This window comes from Manis pentadactyla, chromosome 6 (genome assembly GCF_030020395.1).
Source record: "Manis pentadactyla isolate mManPen7 chromosome 6, mManPen7.hap1, whole genome shotgun sequence".
NCBI lineage: Eukaryota > Metazoa > Chordata > Mammalia > Pholidota > Manidae > Manis > Manis pentadactyla.
In genome coordinates, this window is record NC_080024.1 from 121,205,967 (window position 1) to 121,226,016 (window position 20,050).

Consider the following 20,050-nt stretch of genomic DNA (forward strand, 5'->3'; position numbering starts at 1 on the left):
TTCATGTTTCAGGTTGAATTTTTATGACTAATAGGTAGGGAAGGCTGTGACGTGATAGTTAAAAGCAAGGTCAGATTTCACACTCCATTAATTTATAAGGCTTTTTCATATGACCTTAGCTTATGTTTTTCCGGAGTAAGACAGTAGAATTATAGGGAGAAATTAAAAATTAGGTATTAGCTCTAAAGATTTTCCTCAGTTGTGAATATTAGGTATAGACTACAAGTAATATTGATATTATCTAGGAAGTTAAGATTTAATCTCTGTTAGGAAAAACTTATCTTTGGGCCTTTTAATTTTTAAAAAATCTCTGTTCTTCATAGTTTATAAATTCTCATATTTTTCTTTGGAAATAGTATTACAAATTGAGATGAGTGTAATAGGACAGACTGGTTTTGTCACATAAAGCCTACATGCCTGACTGACTCGTAAGAATTAGTTGGCAAATAAGGTCAGTAATCATTTGACATGGGAAAGTCAGTTGGGTTAAAGTTAACTTTATTTTACTCAGTAACCACATTTCAATCCAAACCAAATCAAAAGAAGTGCCACTGGTCCTGAATTCAGTTGGGGAAGAACATATGCCTAGGTCAGCACAAATTTATTCTTCAAGTGACATCTGGGACTCTCTCATGTTCATTCATTCAACAAATAGTTGTTGAGTACATACCAAGTGTCTACTATTGTAGACACTTGAGATGCATCAATGAACCGAAGATCCTTATCCTCTTAGAGCTTACATCCTGGCAAGTGAACAATAGACAAATCAATTATATACTGTTAGAAAGCAGTAAATGCTATGGATAAAGCAAATAGTGCAGAACAAGGAACAGGAGTACTAGGATGTGGGAAGGAGGTTGCAATTTTAAATAACATGTTCAAGATAGACTTTGATGAGAAAATCCAACTCTAGCAAAGACTTGAAGGAGATGAGGTAATTACCATGTGATATGTGGCAATGAGCACTCCAAGCAAATTCAACACTTAGAGCAAAGAACCTGAGGTCAGAATACACCTGGTACATTTGAGGAAACTCAGGAAAGTAAGGGTGGCTGGAGTAGAGTACAAAATAAAAAGAGATGGGAGAAATAATATGGGGAGGGGACAGTCAGATCATGTAGGACCTTGTGAATCATTAAAGGGACACTAGCTTTTGTTTTCAGTGAAATGGGGAGATGTGGCAGGTTTTAGGCAAAGGAATGTGACTTAAGTTTTAACAGGATTGTTCTGACTGATATGTTAATAGTGACTGTAAAGGTGCCTGGAAAAAAGCAGTGGTAGAAATTCCACATTTGAATCCTGTTTGTAATCAGTCATTAGTCTCCTGGTCTGGGCTAAGGATAACACTTGTTGAGTGCTTAACGGTATTGTCCTGGGGATCTGGCTGCTGCATTTAGATCCTGGTTCTGTTACTATATCAGTGACTTAACTTCTGTTAAGTAATAATACTTTATACAGTTGCAGTAATTAAACTAATACATGGAGCACTTTGAACAGTGCCTGGCAGTATAAAGCCACAACAAATGGTGGTAGTTACAATTGTTAATATTACTTACCACCATATATTTGCCATTTGCAAGTCGTATTGACTCTACTACCACAGCGTTTAGCGTTGGTCCCTTCCCTATCATACTTATTTTCAACACTCTAGTTCAAATCCACAGGTGCTCTTTTGCCTGGCCTATTGTAGCCACTAATTGATTCCTTGCCTTCTTTCTTTCCTTCCCAATCAGTCTTGCACATTCTTGCTGCTAGATGATCACATTGTATCCATGTTCTAAAACCTAAATCTCTTTCCTCTTACTTTCTAAAATTACATGCATACTTAATCAAGACTCCTCTGTGCAGTTCCGGCTTGCCCATCTCTAAAATAAGTATACAGTACTACATTTTTACTCAAACACTGTGGATCCTCTGCTGACTTTCTTTGCCATTTGAAATTCTTTTAATTTCACCTCCAGTACCACCAGCTGCACTTTGTGCTTCACTTCTCAAAGTAGTATTTCCTACTTGCTACTTCTAATCATATCAGTACTTTTCTAATCCTTGTATTTAGATTTGGAACATTAATTGCAAGGAATTACATCTCACAACTTCATGCCTGTGCTGTGGCTCCATACTATACTATATAGTAGATTTTTAAATACATATTCGTTGAATTAATTTTCATTTGTCATTATTTTCGTCTAGGAATGATCAACAACATCAAGCAGCTGATCTTGAATCTGATGAGAATGTTATTCCAGATTCACCAATTACAGCCTTTTCATTTTCTGGCGTCAGCCTACTACGAAGAAAGGAGAACCTCCATGTACGATACTTAGAACAAGCACATGCTAAACCAGACCACTCCATGTGTACAGATGGTAAGGACTGGAATTGTGTTGTAGTTACCTGATTTTGTAAAAAAAAAAAGTATTCCTCGTTTATTGTTAGTTTTACGTTATTCAGTCTAGTGGAAGGAAGGGTCATTGTTCAAGTAACTTAAATTACAACTATTAAGTTTTAATTTTTATAAGTAAAGTGGCTGGAAAGACATTTTCTGCCTGTATTGTGTACAGACATGCGCTGTTTATCTGACTATGTATAAATGGAGTGAATAGTTTATTTTCCTTTTTAAAATATTCCTAGGAAGTAATATATATTATAGGGAATATAAAAATACATATCTGAGTGGGACAGAAGGAAAGAGGAAAGGAACTTAGCATAAATTTCCATCACCTGTGTGCCAGGCATGCTGAGTGATTTGAATACATTATTACTATATTTTAATTCTAATGCCAGGCTTATGAGGTAGCTATTAGCACCTTCATTTTATAGATGTGGAAAGATATCCTCTTCAGAAGCATTAATAACTCACTCAGGAACACCTGTCAAGTAAGTAGATTAGTCAAAATTCAAATACAGATCTATGAGCTGTAAAAATACACTTTCCCAGTCTTACCCATAGCTGCTCCCACCAATAATTTTAACTGGCTATTTTTGTTATAATTTATTAGAAAGTATTATTTATAAATAAATATGATATATTACTATTTCTTGGTGTTAACCAAGAAATGGCTTTATAATGTGTCTACTTTGTAGCTTATCAGTGGCATATTTCTAATTCCAGGCCAGTTTACCATTTCTGCTGAATGGTTTGAAACTACCTTTTCAGGTAGCCCTGAAATTTATCTGTGACATGATGCAATGATTATTCCTTTTAATAAAGACTCATTTTTAACCTAAACTGTTCGTAATAGTGAAAGCTTTTGGGGGGAAGGGGTGCACATAATCCTAGACAGATTTTTATAATGCAAATAAATTGTTGACAGTAGTTATGCCTTTAAAAAATTTAAGTAATTGGGGCACAATTTTTTTCCCCATTTTATATGAGCTTGTATCGCCATCTAATGGAAAGCAAAAGAACTGTTTAAAAGGGGGCTCTCTTGTCCCCTCCTGGCTTGAGCCAACGAGCTCTGTCCTCTCGCTTTCTCTCTAAATAAAAGCCTCTGCCTTGCTCTCCTAAAAAAAAAAAAAAAAGGAGAAGAAAGAAAAAGAAAAGAATCTTATGCGTACTTAGGAGCTGGAATAAAATGTAGGCTTGTGGCTCAATAATGGTTATTCATTGGCCTTTTTTTAGTCTATCAGACAGAACATGACTCTCTACAGATAAGCATCTGCATAATTTAGATCTTGTTTAAATCCATCTATAAGAATATACAGAAAAACAAACCACAACAATTCTCTTTATTAGGAAAGTTTTCTTGTATACCTTTTTATATAGAGAGTATAAATGCTCTTGTTTATTTCTTCAATGTATGAAAATAACCTTCAATTACTTAAAAGCTTAATTTGTGTTATCTTGCTGTGAACATTTTGACTTGATATCCGAAATTTTGGTTTTAAATATCACTTTTTAGCCACACAAATTATTTTAAAACTGAGTTAATCGTTTAGTCCTCATCCCTTTCTTAACCAATCTTGTTTGTTTATTTTAAAGTTTATAGTGCTTTTAATATTATTTTCAAGTTAACATTCGTAAAAGTATTTCTCTTGGTCCTTCTTTAGGTTTTCTTTGAATTAAATCTTTAAACAAGGAATGATTTCTGACAAAATATGTTCCTTCCAGAAAATATCAACTCCAAAACAAATATTCTGGAGATAAATGATGAAATGTCCATTTTAAATGAACCTATTGATTTGCAACAAAAACACAAGGAAAAGATACATTAAAATAATGCAGTTCTAGAAGAATTAGGTCAGAAGCAGCTTATCTGTTCTAGTCGTCTCTCTCCTGCTGTCCTAACTTCCAGCTTTGTTTCTTACTGAAACTACAGGACTAAATGTTTCCTTAGAATACAAGAATTTTATCAGTAAAATAGCACTTCTAATGCATTTAAAGATAGGTTTATAGTGGTTTATCAAAACATTATTTTGCTATTTTTCATCATGATTGCTTTTAAGTAATCTCTTCTTTTTCCCTTAGAATTGAAAAAAGTTCCAAAGTCTTCAACTCATCCACAGCATAAACCTAATGAAAATGAAATTCTAGTGGCTGACACTTGTGATCAGAGTGAATCTTCTATGCCTAGTAAGCACTTACTCTTATTACTTTTATAACTTTAAAATTTGTGGTTATTTGTGGGCAAGAGTAGCCAACAGTCTGAATTAGACAATATTTTTTAATGTTTTCCATAAAATTTTGTGTTACTGGTTGTTTAACAGTCTTTTTCATACTGGGAAAATTAAGCAAATGTTATTACTAATTCATATTAAGATCTATATCCATATTAATTCAAATCACTAATAATTTTAAGTAAACAAGGCTTTACTGTGCTTTACTCATTCATCCAACAAATATTTGAGTGTCTGCTGTATAGCAGGCACTAAACAAAACAAGGCCGATAACCTCTTAGAGCTTACAGTCTGTAGCTGGGGGAGGAAGAAAATTAATATGTTAGGTAGAAGCAAGCACTGTGAAGAAAAATAGGGTAAGAAGAGACATTAGAAAGCCTCACTTAAAGTGACATTTGAGCAGAGACATAGGCAAGCAGTTCATATCTTCCCAGCTGGAGAAGTCAGTGAGCACTAAGGCCTTGGGGTAAGGTGTCATTTGGTTTCTTTGAGGTACATTCAGGAGGCTTGTGTGACTGGGGCAGAGCTAGTTTGGGCAACTCTAGAGTTCCTGTTTACCAAGAGGAAGGAGACTAGGAGCATCAGGTTTGCAGTGTGGGAATCAGGGTAGGGGTGGCTAGAAATCAGGAATTTGGCTTGGAGAATATTCTGTTTGAGACACTGGTTAGATATTCTGGTATCTAGATTTTGGATGGGTAGATGGATAGGAGTTTGGAGAAGTCTAGGATGAAGCTAGGAATGCAAATTGTTAGTATGTAGGTGGTATCTAAAGCCATGAGACTGGAGGAGATTACCAGGCGAGTGCAGATGGAGGTGAGAAGTTCAATTACTTGGGCCTGGGGCCCTCCATTATACTCCAGCATAGTGATTCTCAGTGGTTTTTCATTATCACCCTTATCCAACCTTTTTAGATTTTTTTTCCCCTAATCATTTCCAGCATGGAACTTTAACTGCAGATAGGCTGTATGAGTGTCCATGTATCTGTGCCTTACACATAAAAAGAGATTTTTTTGGCCCCCAGAAACCATTTTTCATCTCCTTGGAGATGATGTCACAACTGTTGAGAGAGTGTTTTAGAGATTGTGAAAATAAGGGGGAACCAGTAAAGTAGCAAGAAGGTGCCACCAGTGAGCTGGGACAGCTGAGGCAGAGTGGTGTCCTTTAAGCCAAGTGGGGAAAGCAGGGTGTAGTCAGCTGTGGTAAACAGCGCTAATAGGTCTGGGCAGATGAAGACTAAGAATTGACTGTTGGATTTGGTCCTATGGGGATCATTGAGTGGTAAACTCGTAAGGTGAACTGTTGAAGTGTAAGGATGATCAACTAAAGAGTTTCTTTCTCTGTTCAAGAGAAACTAGGAGCAGAGACAGTGGAGAAAGCAAGTCCTTCAAGGTACTCTCTGGTAAAAGTAATAGGAAAGACAGAGAGAAACATGGGTCGAGGGAGGATTTTAAAAGATGGGACATTATAGCATATTTTTATGCTGATGTAATGATCAACTAAAGAGGAATAAATAATTCCAGAGAAAGAGGGAACAATAGCTAGATCCTTGAAAAGATGAGAGAGGAGATTCAGAGCCCAGTTGGAAGCGTTGGCCAAGGTTAATCCCATACTCACTTTATTAGTAGTAGTATGAAAGCTACACATCATTTTATATTAGGGTGTGTGTGTGTGTGTGAACATGTATGCATGGGTATAGATGGACTGTCTGGCAAAGGGTGCTGGGCTCTAACACCAAGCAGGACAGATCTGTGCTTCTCAGCACTGTGGAGCCCATTCCTACTACCGCCAGGACTTTACTCCATCAGTTGTCCTCTGCTCTTATATAACCTCCAGCCTCTCCACAGGTTCTTTCTTCTCAACATATACATATATGTTATCTTCTGTTTTTTAAAAATAACCCCTTTCGTAATTGTCTCTACCCTTAGCTGCAGCTTCTCTTCCAAGCTGCAAAAGTGATACATGTTCATTATCTCTTTATTAACTCCCTTTTACTCCAGTTGAATCCACTATAGTGTGGATTCCACTCTACTCCCTACCCCCAAGGAGTGGGGAAAAGAGGGAAGGAAGAAAAAAGAGAACACACTCTCTTTCCCTCCTTACACTGGAACTGCTCTGGTAGAAGTCATCAGTGACCTCCTGATTGTTAAATCTAGTGACTACTTCCCCAGTCTTTATCTTGACCTTTCTGTGGCATTTGACCTTGAGCACTCTATTTCTTGAGTGTACTGCTATTCTCCTGATTCTCTTTTTATTGTTCTCTTTTTCACTTTCCTTCTATTGGCTGTTTTTTCTCTGTCTTGAAATGTTACTGTCCCAAGTATATATGGTCACTGGCTCCTCATTTCCTCTTTCTGAAGGAATTTTCTCCAAGAGTTAATATTCTGCTATAACCTATATGATAGTAAATCCCAAATCTATACCTCTGTCCAAGACTTTTCTTCTAGGTTCTAAACCAGTATATCTGCCTGTGGTTGAACAACTCTACCTGGAAATTCCTCAACGTCAGCATGTCCAAAATTGAAATTTTCCTGTCAATCCTCCTCATTCTTTTGTTTACAATCTCAGCAAATGACACTATACAGTACCTCTGAGTTACCTAAATCAGAAGACTCTTGAGTCATCCTAGACCCTAGCTTCTTCATCTCTTGTTTCTAAATAGTCTGTGAGTCTTGTTGTTAGCATCTCCTGCATATCTGTCATGCACAGCCTCATACTAGTTTAGGCCATCAGCATCTCTCATCACATGGTTTCCGTAAACCTATTAGTCCTTTGCCTATTAATGACTGCTTCTTGGCTCTACCAGTGTATCTGAGTTAACTTTTTAACCCAAGTTTTTTTATCTGTCTTCCATTCCAAAACCAGTCTCTTCGTTGCCTACAGGATAAATTTTAAACTGTTTAACATAATCTGATAGATAATGTAACCTGTCTGGGCTCATGTCCTACTACTATTACATCTTCTGCACTTTGATTTCCAGCAATTGAACCACATGTAGTTTCCTGGACATGTGGGTTTTTTGTACAAATCTGGACCCTTACGCATACCTAGAATCCTCCTCTCTGCCCCCACCTCAGTAGAGCTGTCAAATTCCTCTTTCTCTCAAGGATCAACTTAGGCTTGTGGTACGGCTTTCTTTGATTTCCTAGGACAGATTGAGGAGTCCTTCCTTTGTGTTTACATCATCCATTTTATGTACCTTTAATGTTTGTGACCTTTCATTGCTATTCTCTTTTTATCTTTCTGTTCCATCTATGTTAGCCCATAAGCTTCTTGAGGACAAGAAACTTTTCTTTTCACCTAGTGCCTAGCACAATACCTGAAATATTCTATGCTCTCCATAAATACTGGTTGACTTACTGAAGCTCTATATAAATATGTATTAGCTCAAAACCTGAAAATTATGCAGTGCTGAAAAACTCTCCCACAAAGCATGTTTTCATGAAAAGCGTATCAGATAGGGTTTGATATTCACACAATTTCTTATATCACAAGAAATATTTATAATGATAAATGTATATAGTTTATGATTTTATTTTTCCAGTGGCAACAAGATAAATTATCTGTTGCATTCAATTCATTGAGGAAAAATGGAAAACTTAGCTGAAAAAGTTTGGCAAGTGTAAATGCTAGATACCTGCAACTTATTGCCACTTATAGTAGGTATTATGGACTTCAGCACAGAATTTAAAAAATTCTCCAGGGCCTTGTAAAGTGGTTCTCCAAGTCTCTTTCTTTCCTTTCTTTTTAATTGTTTTATACATCTAGTTTTTACAATTGTGTAATTGGCTTTTTTTCTTTGTTTCTTTCTTTCTTTCTTAGAAACACATGGAATGAACAGTTATCCCACTGATAAGTCATCTTTTAATTTAGTTACAGTTGTTGCTGAAACAATTGGACTTAGTGTTCAAGAAGAATCTGTAAGTAATTGTGGTTGGTGATAGTATGAATTAAGTGGTATCCTTGTAGGTCTGTTTTTTAGAGAATTGAGCAAGAGAAAATTAATGTTACCCAAAGATCATTAGATAAAGGCCTAGAAAAAAATTGATGTGGCTGAAGAGGCCCATTTTTATTATCCACCCCAGGCAGTCTCAGAAAACTACAGTCTGGAATTTTGGAGATACAGGTTATAGGTTGAATCAAAATTTAGGGAAGCACTGATTGCTTAGAGAGTTTAACCAACTCTCTTCCCTGTTCTTTCTCTCCTCCCTACCCAACCTTGTTCCATTTAAGAGAAAACTTAAACCTTAAACCTTAAAAAATCCAGAATTTGTTGAATCTTTGTACCATCCTGTAAACTGGAGTTTGAATTGGAAAACAGGCTGAACTCTTGGGACCAAAATAAATGCTTTAGTTCTTTGCCCTTATAAGTACCAATCCAATTAGACCTAATTTTTAGAGAATGGGTTAGAAATTGAGCCTGTGATTTTCTTTTATTTTAGTAATCCTTATATCAGGCACATCTACCTTTTTTTTCTTAACTTGATCCCTAAAAATAGAAAACTTAATTTCTTCAATCTTAAGGAAGTTTCATTTTGATACAGCTTTAAAATAGTATTCCTTTGCTTTCGTCAGTAAATGTATATGTGCGCTTATAAAATTGTCTTGCTGTTGAATTTCTAAAAGTTTAATTAGTTTTTCATTACATTTGAACTTTTTTTTTAGTTTTAAATCTGTCTTCAGTTGAGAATGGGTAGTTTTTAACCTTAAACCTTAAATGTGTTTTAATGGTTTCTAATTTCCTCCTACATAAAAACCTGGCAAGTCAGTAGTTTAGTCACCAAATATATTAAGGGAGCTGATCTCTAAAGACTTGCTGTTTAAAGTGTGACCCACAGGCCAACAGTGCCTGCATCACTTTGAATGAAGTTTGTTAGAGAGAGAGAATGTCAGACCCCACCCCAGACCTACTGAAAGAGAATTTTAATTTGTGATTTAGTAAGATCTTCAGTTGACTTGTTAAGCATATTAAAGTTTGAGAAGAACTGCTCTCTAATGGATCCATTTAAATCCATCTCCTGTCAGTATAAATAATCATCTCTGTTCCCTTCCCCTCATCTGAATGTTTTTTGGAATTGAAATTTTATATACCAATAATAGAATGTACTAATGTAAAACAGTAAAATATTGATGCTTTTCTTCCTTTAAATTTAAAATGTGCTTCATTTTTTTTGTTGTTGTGGTGAAATGTACATAATAAAATTAATCGTTTCAAAATGTACAATTCAGTGGCATTTAGTACCTTCACAGTATTATGTAACTAGCACCTCTGCTTCCAAAGCATTGTCATCACCCAGAGTAAAACCCATACTTATACTTGTTAAATATTCAGTGCTCATTCCCCACTAACCACTGCTCCTGGCAACCACCAGTCTCCTTTCTGGTCTTATGAACAAAAGTAATTCATATAAAGGGAATCATATACATTATGTGGCTTTTGAGTTTGACTTCTTTCACTTAACCTGTTTTTGAGGTTCATCCACATCCTAGCATGATCAGAATTTCACCCCTTTTTAGCACAAATAATCTTCCATGGTATTTATGTCCTTTACCTTTTACTGTTGAAGAAATCTCAAGGTCCCGTGAGCCCTCTTTGTGATGAGCTCTATCACTGTCTAGAAGGAGATTACAAGAAACCACCTTTCGAAGAATCTAGAAGAAATAGTGAAGACAGTTTAAGGTAATTTGGAACACTTTGGTAGAAACTTATCAACTACTGGTGAGATCCCATTACAAGCAATTCCATATAATTAAACTATTTCTTTTCTGCTGCCAGAGAGAAATAGTTTAATTATATGGAACTTATTGTAGTGGTTGTTTTAATTTTTATTTTAAAAAATATTTTCCCCAGCTAATGACCAGTTGAGGGCTTTTTGCATTACTGTAGAAAGATGGATATTGTATTTTGATTCTTTCTGTACTTAAGTCGTACTTAAGAATTCCCAGCCCTATTCGCTTTAAAGAACTAGTCATCCCTCCTAAATTTGTATTTCCAAAAACTGGATGTTGTGTAAAAGGCATCTTTAAGCTTGGATGAACTTCCACGATTTTGTTGCATATTGTTTTTACTAATTTTGGAACATCCATTAATTAATAATACCTATATTTATGTAGCATTTTGCCTTAAAAAAATTTTTTTTTGTAAAATATGCATAAAATTTACCATTTGAACTATCTTAACTGTACAGCATTTTGCTTTTTAAAAGGAGCTTCAGTTTTAAATACATGTATCATATTCAGTTTGTCATTCTTATAACTCATTCAAGTAGGTTTTATTACTCCTATTGTTTTTACAATTGTCAAAAATGCGGCTCCACAGAGGTAAATGTCTGGTTTAAGGCTGCAAAACTGTTCAGTACTAGAGCCAGAGCTCTTACCCATTCCACATCTTCATACTCAAACCTGATGACTCTTTCTACTACCACAGCCATTTCTTGAGCTAGAGGCAGGCTGGGTCTTAAGTTACGTTTCATTCTTTAGTATGTAAGAATTTTGTTTTTTGGAGTTACTTATGACAAGATCTCCTAACAACAAAAGAATTTGGATCCCCAGTGGAATTTATTAATGTACAATGTTCATATATAGTGAAGTTATTTAAATTACTAAAGAAAATATTTATAGATAGAAATATCATGTTATTGAGATGGTATTACTTTCCTCTCTTTGTCAAATGAAGAGAAGCCAGTATTTAACACTGATTAGTCATCTGCCTCTAATACGTGGATAAGACCTTACTGTTAATAATTCGTTATTAGCATGAGTCTTCTCATTATGCTTTTCTTTTTTATTTTGCTTCTGTAGTAGAAAAAGTGTTTTACCACTCTTTATTTTTTTAGGTTTTCAGATTCTGAATCAAAGACTCCTCCTCGAGAAGAATTGACGACTCGGGTATCATCCCCTGTATTTGGAGCTACCTCTAATGTGAAAAGTAGTATAGCTTTGAATACAAGTTTGTCCCCTTCTCTTTTAGAGACTGGGAAAAAAAACCATCTGAAAACACTGCCTTTCAACAACACATCTAATTCTAGATCAGAGAAAACTAGATCAAAATCTGAAGATAGTGCCCTTTTCACACATCACAATCTTGGGTCTGAAGTGAACAAGATCATTAGCCAGTCATCTTCTAACAAGCAGATGCTTAAAAATAAAAATGTAAGTGAATCCATAAGTGAACAGGATAGTGTGGATCACATTAAAGATGCTGTTACTGATAGAGAGAGCCATGTAGTAGCCCTGAAACCACTGGGAGGCAGACCATCCAAAAGGAAAATTGAGGAGGAAAGTGAAGATGAAGTAAACTATCCACAAGCCTCTTTTGATAAAGAAAATGCGTTTCCTTTTCTGCTGGATAACCTTTCTTCCATGAATGGAGACCATATGATGGATAAACCTCTGGATCTGTCTGATCGATTTTCAGCTGTTCAGCGTCAAGAGAAAAGCCAAGGAAGTGAGACCTCTAAAATCAGATTTAGGCAGGTGACTCTCACAGAGGCGTTGAAGCCCATTCCAAAGGGCCCCTCCTCAAGCCATAAGGCCCTGAGTGGGAGCTGTGTGTTAACCAGAGATTCCCCAGAGGAGCCCTGTTTACAGGAGTGCATCTTCCAGTCCTTGAGTAAATCCTCTCCAGACAATAAAACACCATTACAAATAAAGGAAGAAAATCCTATCTTTAAAATCCCTCTACATCCACATGAAAGTTTGGAGACAGAGAGTCATTTCAAGGACTTGAAGGTTTGTGATAAGTGTTCAAAGATTTTGTTTAAAATGGTTGGTTGTGATTTCACCTAGATGCTAATAATTCTTTTTGTTTTAGGGTACTGGTTCTCATGAGCCAGTAAAAATAACCAGGTCAGTCCGTGGAGCATGTGAACTTGCATCAGTTGTTCAGTTAAATCCATGTAGAATTGCTAAAACAAAGTCTCTACAAAACAACCAAAGTATGTACACTATAAATAGTATTTCCACTCTTTAAATGACTTTTAGTTGAGTGTTATATGTAATATATTATCTATATTCTTTGGATAGAATTGTTTTAGAAAAAATACCTTATTCTTTCTTGTGTATAGGATGATTCTTAGTGGTTTCATTTTACACGTAATGTTCCTGCCCTTATAACTTAACAAAAAATGAATTAAGATCTTTAGTACTCACTTTTATAGGTAATTTTATATGGATTCACTGTTTTTATATAGTTATTTCTTAATTTATTTACCAAAGCTTTAACAAATTTAAACTACGCATAATTTTATAATACATAAAGTCAAATTTTCATCATCCAAATCTTGTTTCTCATCCCACAGGTAGCCCATCTTTTTCTTTGCATTTACATGTGTGTCTATAAGCATGCATATATAGTGTATATGTTTTTTTTAACTACTTGTTTGAAAACAGTTTGCTCCAATATGTATATTAATCTTTTCATAATTTTGCTGTGTTAAAAGGAGTGTTTTTGGCTTTTTAGCCAAATATTTCTATACTTCCTATGCAGTATTTTTTCTTTCCTTCTTCATTAAAAAGTTACTTCTTCATTCTGGGTTTATTTTCCTTTTCTCCTGAAGCACATTCTTTTGTCGTTGAAAGTTTCAGTCTCTGTATGAAAACATTTTTTCCATTCTTGTTCCTGATTCTTTTTTTAGCTTTTTTTCCCTATGGTTGCTCTACGGATTACAGTATACCCACTTAACCTTTCACAGTCTACTTAGGGTTAATATTATACTACTTTATGTTATGGAACTGTGTGTAGTTGTCATTAATATCTACATACATTGAGAGCGTCTCCAAACAATGTTAGGATTTTAACTTTTTTGAAAAAATTTCACTGAGCTAAAATCACCCATTTAAGTGTACAATTCAAAGGTTTTGGTATACTCCCAGAGTTTTGCAGCCATCACTGTAGTGTAAGTTCAGAACATTTCATCACCCCAAGAACAGTACCCATTATCAACCATTATCCATTCCTCTCCCTTCTCTCCCAATCCTAGGCAGTGCTAATCTACTTTCTGTCTTTATGGATTTGCCTGTTTCAGAATTTTCATATAGATGGAATCATGCAATATATGATCTTCTGTGACTTTTCACTATTTCACTTTTTTTACTATTATGAATAATGCTGCTATGATCATTGATGTGCAGTTTTGTGTGGATCTGTGTTTTCATTTTTCTTGAGTTAATCATAGGAGAATTGCTGGGCTATATGCAATTTCTGTGTTTAGCTTTTTGAGGAATGATCTGACTTTTCCAAGGCAGCTGCATCATTTCACATTCCCACCAGCAGCTTATGAGGGTTCTGATTTCTCCACATCCTCACCAACACTTGTTATGATCTTGTCATTTTGTTATTCTAGTAATCTGTTGGGCTTGCATTGGTAACTCATTGTAATTTTGGTTTGCCTTTCCCTGATGACTAATGTTGAATATCTTTTTATGTGCTTGTTGACCATTTGTTTATCTTCTTTGAAGGAGTATCTATTCAGTCTTTGCTCAGTATCAGTTGGGGTATTTGTCTTAGTTACTGTTGATTTGTGAGAGTTCTTTATCTATCCTAGAAAAAAGTCCTTTACCAGACAATGATTTACAAAACTTCTCCCATCCTGTGGATCCCGTAATGTTTTCAAGTGATGAGAATTTTTAAAATCTGTTTTAATTGTGTATTGTTTTTCTCCTTATCTAAGATGTATCCTTTGAAAATATCCAGTGGAGTATAGATCCAGGAGCAGACCTTTCTCAGTATAAAATGGACATTACAGTAATAGATACAAAGGTAAGTTAGAAAGTAAAACCGAAGGCCATGTGGTTATTCTAGTGAGTTATTAATCACCCTCCTCTTCTGATTCACTCTGTGACCTTGAGATAATTTCATACCTCTTAAAACCTGCTTTGTATATTCAGAAAACTAAGAATAAAAATGCTTATTCTCCCAATTTTATGGTATTTTTGAAAGCTAGTAACATTTTCTGACTTGAAAGACCTTTGCTGAAAAATATTAGTACAGTTTCAAAATAATGTCAAATGCTAGTTACATATTTTAAATAATTTTATTTTTTATCAAAATAGTCCGTCATATGCCTTGATTAGCTTTGTAAATAACATAACATTAAGGAAAAAGTTCAATTTCCCAGTTGGCCCTTTTTTTAAGTACTGTTGGGGGTTTTTGTTTTTTAATTAAAATTCATAGTGGAAATAACTTCTGGCTTTTGTTGAGGTTCTGTATAGTTTGAGACATCCTCTTCCACTTAGCATATTAATAAAGTATTAACAGTTGTTAATCTATTTCAAGAAATATAATTTATTAACTTGTTCTTTGTATACATTGATGCTCATTTATTGTGAGGCAGATTGGAGAAGAAAGGGAGAGGCTCAAGGGAATTCAGTGGTACATACTCTCTTCTCTTGCAGCTGTCCTGTTCCTAGGCTTGAGAGAAGATGCTTTTATATTGAAGCTAAAATGTTTTCCTGTCAATTAAATCTGCCTATATTCCTAAAGGGTAAAAGTAAATATAACTTAATGCTAATGAAGCATACACTTTAAAAATGGTTAAAATGGTTAAATTTATGTTATGTGCATTTTACCAGATTTTTTTAAGAAGTAAGTATGAGGCCATAAAGAGATAATTGTTAAAATTTTGTATTTTCAAATACTCAGGATGGCAGTCAGTCAAGATTAGCAGGAGGAGAGACAGTGGACATGGACTGTACGTTGGTTAGTGAAACTGTGCTTTTAAAAATGAAGAAGCAAGAGCAGAAGGGAGAAAAAAGTCCACGTAAGATTTGATTTTTTTAATTTTAATAAAAATATAGAGGGAATTTCATAGTTGATTGTACTATAAACTATCTACAGTGTACTATGAGCACAGGTGATCTCTTCACCATAAACAAGGGTTTTTTTCCTGTTCTAATGCTATTAGATTTCTCTTAGTAAAGCTCAGTTTCAGTATTTCAGGGGAAAAAATCTTTAGCAATAATTCAAAATTGTTCCCAGGGGTCAGCAAACCACAGCCAACTGCCAGTTTTGTAATTAAAATTTTATTAGAACACAGCCTCACTCATGTATGTATTGCCTGAGGCTCCTTGTGCAGTACAACAGCAGAGTTAATAGTTGCTGCAGAAACCTTATCGGCCCACAAGCTAAAAATATTTACTGTCTGACTCTTTAAGACAAAATTTGCTGATCCCTGGTTTTGATAATTTTTTTATAAAAGAGAATATTGAGAGTTATGTTTTAGCAATAAGAATTTCTAGTAATTTGATATAAGATGGAGGGGTTCTACTGAGACATATTCATATAGATTTGTAAATTAGCAGATACTAAAATGATAGTTTATATTCTGAGTTACTCTGCTATATTCTGCTTCGGTAGAAAAGAGTATTTGGCCAAATTAAGGATCTACAGACCTTTGTAATGAGAAGCTACTGATTCTTTATCTAAAGCCTTGATTTTCCAAAAGAGGAGGGAACAATGGAATGAATTTAGTTGGTTCCACCTTAGCAGCATTTCTAACTACGGGAGGCATATGACGTGAGATCAACTGGACTGGGAATAGTTGTCATTAGTCACCCTTATGTACTGAAGGGTTAAGACCTGCCACATGAAGATGCAGGACTAAAAGCAGACATTTTCCCTGTGACCATCTGTTAGAAACTGTGGACATTCAGACAACATATGCATTCTCTACCTTCTGCATCCAGAATATATTCTACCTGCTCAGGGCCAAGTAATAAAGCAGCCAGTTTTGTCCTTCCTTCTTTTGAAATACTTTATTTCTTGCTGCCCTAATGCAGTTAAGTGAGAGAAATTTTAAATAGTCTTTGCCTTAATTCTTTGTTTAGGATGAGAAACTATCCATTTAATCAAGTAGCTGGCTGCCTAGATTGAGAGGACAGTACCTATTAAAAAACTTTAACAGCATTTTAGTGTCTTTTTATAGTGAATGACACTGAAGTAACTTTCTTCTTTAGAAGATACTATGCTTTTAAGATTATTTTGTCCCTGGTACCAGCTCCTGATAATGTTTTCCTCATTTCTGTAGAAAAGGGAAAAAACTAAAGTATAACTACTTAGGCTTCAATTGTATCTAGTCAGTCAAAGAAAGTGGTGGTTTCCCAAATATGTTTGAAGCAAGTATCATGTGGGAATGAGATCAGGAGTATGATGAGTAGAGATAATTTGGGCTAAATATGGTGTTGTGAATACTATTGCTATATAATAATCACTCCAATAACTTAAAAGATTAGAACAACAATCATTTTTCCTTAAGTAGTTTCTATGGCTCAGGAGTTCAGAAGGGCTTGGCTGTGTGGTTCTGTCTCAGAGTCTCCACAATTATAGGTAGATGGTGGAGCAGAGGGCTAGACAGCTGAGGGTGGCTTGACATTGCTCTCCTCATTCAGTCTTAGGAAAGTCTTGGTCTTTCCACATAGGCTACTTTGAGCTTGCTCATCAGATAGAGACTAGATACCCAGAGTGAGCATCCCAAAAGAACAAGGCAGAAATACATGGCATTGTTATGATCTGACTTCAGAAGTTGCATAGTTTCACAAAGACCTGCCCAGATTCAAAGCAAGTGAACACAGCCCTCACCACTCAGTGAGAGGAATGTCAAGGTCACATTGTAAGAAGAGCATCTGGGGTAGGAGCTATTCTGGAGGCCATATTTGGAAAAAGCAGTCTGCACATTTTACCCATAAGATGGGCCTTTTTAATACTTAGAATTGGTTAAAGATGAAACATACCAGTAAAAACTCCCTGTAGTTACTGCTAACATTTCTACTTAAAATATGCTTTTTATATACCTACTCTGTGATAGACTTACTGATGGCTGTCATAGAAAGATCAGTAAGGATATAGGCTATCCTCAAGTATTTCACAATCAGAAGTTAAACCAATGAAAAAAATAAGTCAGCAACTTAACACTGTGATTTACTAACAGCATATGCAGAATGCTTTGGGAATGCCTAGCTCACTGCCTGGGACATAGAAGTTATATATTATTTACAAATTTGACCCTCAAAATGAAAACAAATGTTTAGTCATTCAATAAATAATCAATCTGCAGTTCTGTACCAAGAAGTGTTCCATAATGAGTAAACAGAACCAAAGTCCCACCTTATAGAACTTACATTCTAGTAGGGAAGAACAAGCAAATAGATGGTATGAAAGATGATAGTAAGTGCTGGAGAAGGGTAAGTCAGGGTAAGGGTGCTGCGGCACCATGGATTGGGGAAGTAGTTGTTATTTTAAAGAGAATAATCTCAGCAGGCTGCTCTTCTCTCATATTTGTTAGCCAGTTAGATCTGTTTGGTTTTTAATAAACTCTGGTGGTTTTTAAAATGTGAGTATATAATGGGAAATGTAGTTAGTTAGCACTCTGAAGATAAATTTAGCACTTTGCATATCAAACACAGAACTGATTTCATTACCTGTATCAACGCTGAAGTACCAAGTGTTAATGATGATGCAAGAAAATACTTTTTTGCTACCACCCTAGAAAATTAAGCAGGTGAGCAACATTCTATAGATATTTTAATGTCAGTTATTTATGTACATTTTACTTAAAGTTAGTATTTTTTATCACTCTATATCTTTTCTATTCCTCCCAGTTTCTTTGGTAGGACTCCTTTTGGTTTAGTATGAATCATACATGAGATGCTAGGAGAAAAAGATTTTTGATGTTTGTAATGACAGTAACAAAAACTAGCATTCTCTTCACATGAGCAAAGGACATTTAAAGCCAAAACATAAAAGATTTTGTAAATGCATAGTAACTACCCACACTTGGGGGTTTATTCTTGCCTCGCACACATCTGAATTACTCTGTGGCAGTTACTCCCAAGTTTCATGTTGGTCTATGTAGAAAGCAAAAAGCATGCTTGTTGCCCTAAGTCAATGCTCTTCTACATAGACGGAGAAAGAAAATTGAATGACAGCTTGGAAGATATGTTTGATCGGACAACACATGAAGAATATGAATCCTGTTTGGCAGATGGTTTCTTCCAAGTAGCAGAAGAAGAGGAATTGTCAGCTACCACAAAGATACCAAACAGTATGGCTATTTTCTTTCTAATTATGGCTTCTTAGTTACACCGAGTCCAGTAACTTGTTATCAAACTAATTAACAGAGGCTTGATGAGGCATTTAACAATTAAGTTTTATGTTTCTTGTATCAATTTCTTTTTCAGGTTTCTTGAGTTTTGTTTTGCTTTGTTTGGTTTGAGAGAATTTCAGACAATAAAAGAGTTATAAACAATAGTTCAGAGGGTTCTTCTGTACCTTTTAGCTTCCTCTTATGTTAATGTCTTATGTAATCATGAAATATTCACCAAAACTAAAAAACTAATCTTGATTCAATACTATAAATTTCTTTACAACATACACAAAAGTCGTAAGACTTTTGAGAAACTTCTGTAAGTAATAAATTAATCATTGTATTAGAGTGAATGGAGAACATTTTGCAGAAAGTTCAGATTCATTGTCTGCTTGAATGCTTACCTGATGTAACCATGTACACATATCAGTCTTAAGATTCATTTCAGTAGAAGTAGTAACTTAAAACTTAGGGTAGCTATCAAACGAATACAGTAAGTGAACTTATAAGTAGATAATATGAACTGAAAGCTAAAATTCTTGCTAAGTATCTCATTTTCTTACTGTCAGTAAGACAGAATTTTTAATCTAGTGCAAAGGTTATTTTAACCTTCTGCTATGGTATAGTCTGTATTGATTGTTTTCCTTGTGCTTCTAACAGGTTTTTTAAATGACAGTCCTTATTAGCTCGAAGTGAATGAGACCCTCGCCAGAGGTACAGAACAGCAGACTTTGCTTGCTCAGTCTGTGGCAAACACTTGCTCTCAAGCAAACTTTGTGATAAAAATTTATAACTGTTCAATTCACTTTTTTTCCAGTATGAACCTTTTGCAAATTGGTTTTACTTTTAAAAAGGGTGGAAGGGGGTATCTTTTTACAAGATTGTAATTAATTTCTGTGCTTTTTTCTTAAAGTTATATTTCACACTGATCATCCCAAAATCTTCTCACTTAGCTTTTATGGCAGTATTGCTCTGTTCTTTCGATCTCTGGCAGCTTGTTTCATGGAGCATCCCTAAGTCTCTGTTTTTCTTCCTCACATCTCATTTTCTCTCATGCTTTTATTACTTTTATTAACCACCTCTGAAAACAGAACTGCAAGTCTGTGTCTAGTTAACTTCCCTGATGAATCCTCGTCCTACATTTCTTGGGATTGCTACTTTGTGTGTCTTCAACAGCTTAAGCTTAATGTACCTAAACCAAGTTCCATTTATCTCCTATCAAATGACCTTTCAGACTTTATTTTTCCCAGTCACCCAGGCATATAATGGAAGACTTACTGCCCATTTATTTCATTTCTTGACCCCCATATCATAAAGTTCTACCTAGTCTCTTTTGTAGGGAGGAGCAAGTTTCA

General features: G+C 35.2%; 1 protein-coding gene across 2 annotated transcripts in view; it reads left to right on the top strand.

The window, feature by feature from the left end:
- The window catches only part of RBBP8 (RB binding protein 8, endonuclease), an 88,303-nt gene that overhangs the window by 55,085 nt on the left and 13,168 nt on the right, over window positions 1-20,050 (top strand). For both annotated transcript variants that reach the window (XM_036905774.2, XM_036905772.2), the window contains exons 7-15: window positions 2,191-2,366; window positions 4,469-4,573; window positions 8,437-8,534; window positions 10,182-10,294; window positions 11,451-12,345; window positions 12,428-12,551; window positions 14,286-14,374; window positions 15,257-15,374; window positions 18,513-18,653. In XM_036905774.2, coding sequence (XP_036761669.2) covers window positions 2,191-2,366; window positions 4,469-4,573; window positions 8,437-8,534; window positions 10,182-10,294; window positions 11,451-12,345; window positions 12,428-12,551; window positions 14,286-14,374; window positions 15,257-15,374; window positions 18,513-18,653 — 1,859 coding nt within the window. The remainder of the gene's footprint in view (window positions 1-2,190; window positions 2,367-4,468; window positions 4,574-8,436; window positions 8,535-10,181; window positions 10,295-11,450; window positions 12,346-12,427; window positions 12,552-14,285; window positions 14,375-15,256; window positions 15,375-18,512; window positions 18,654-20,050) is intronic.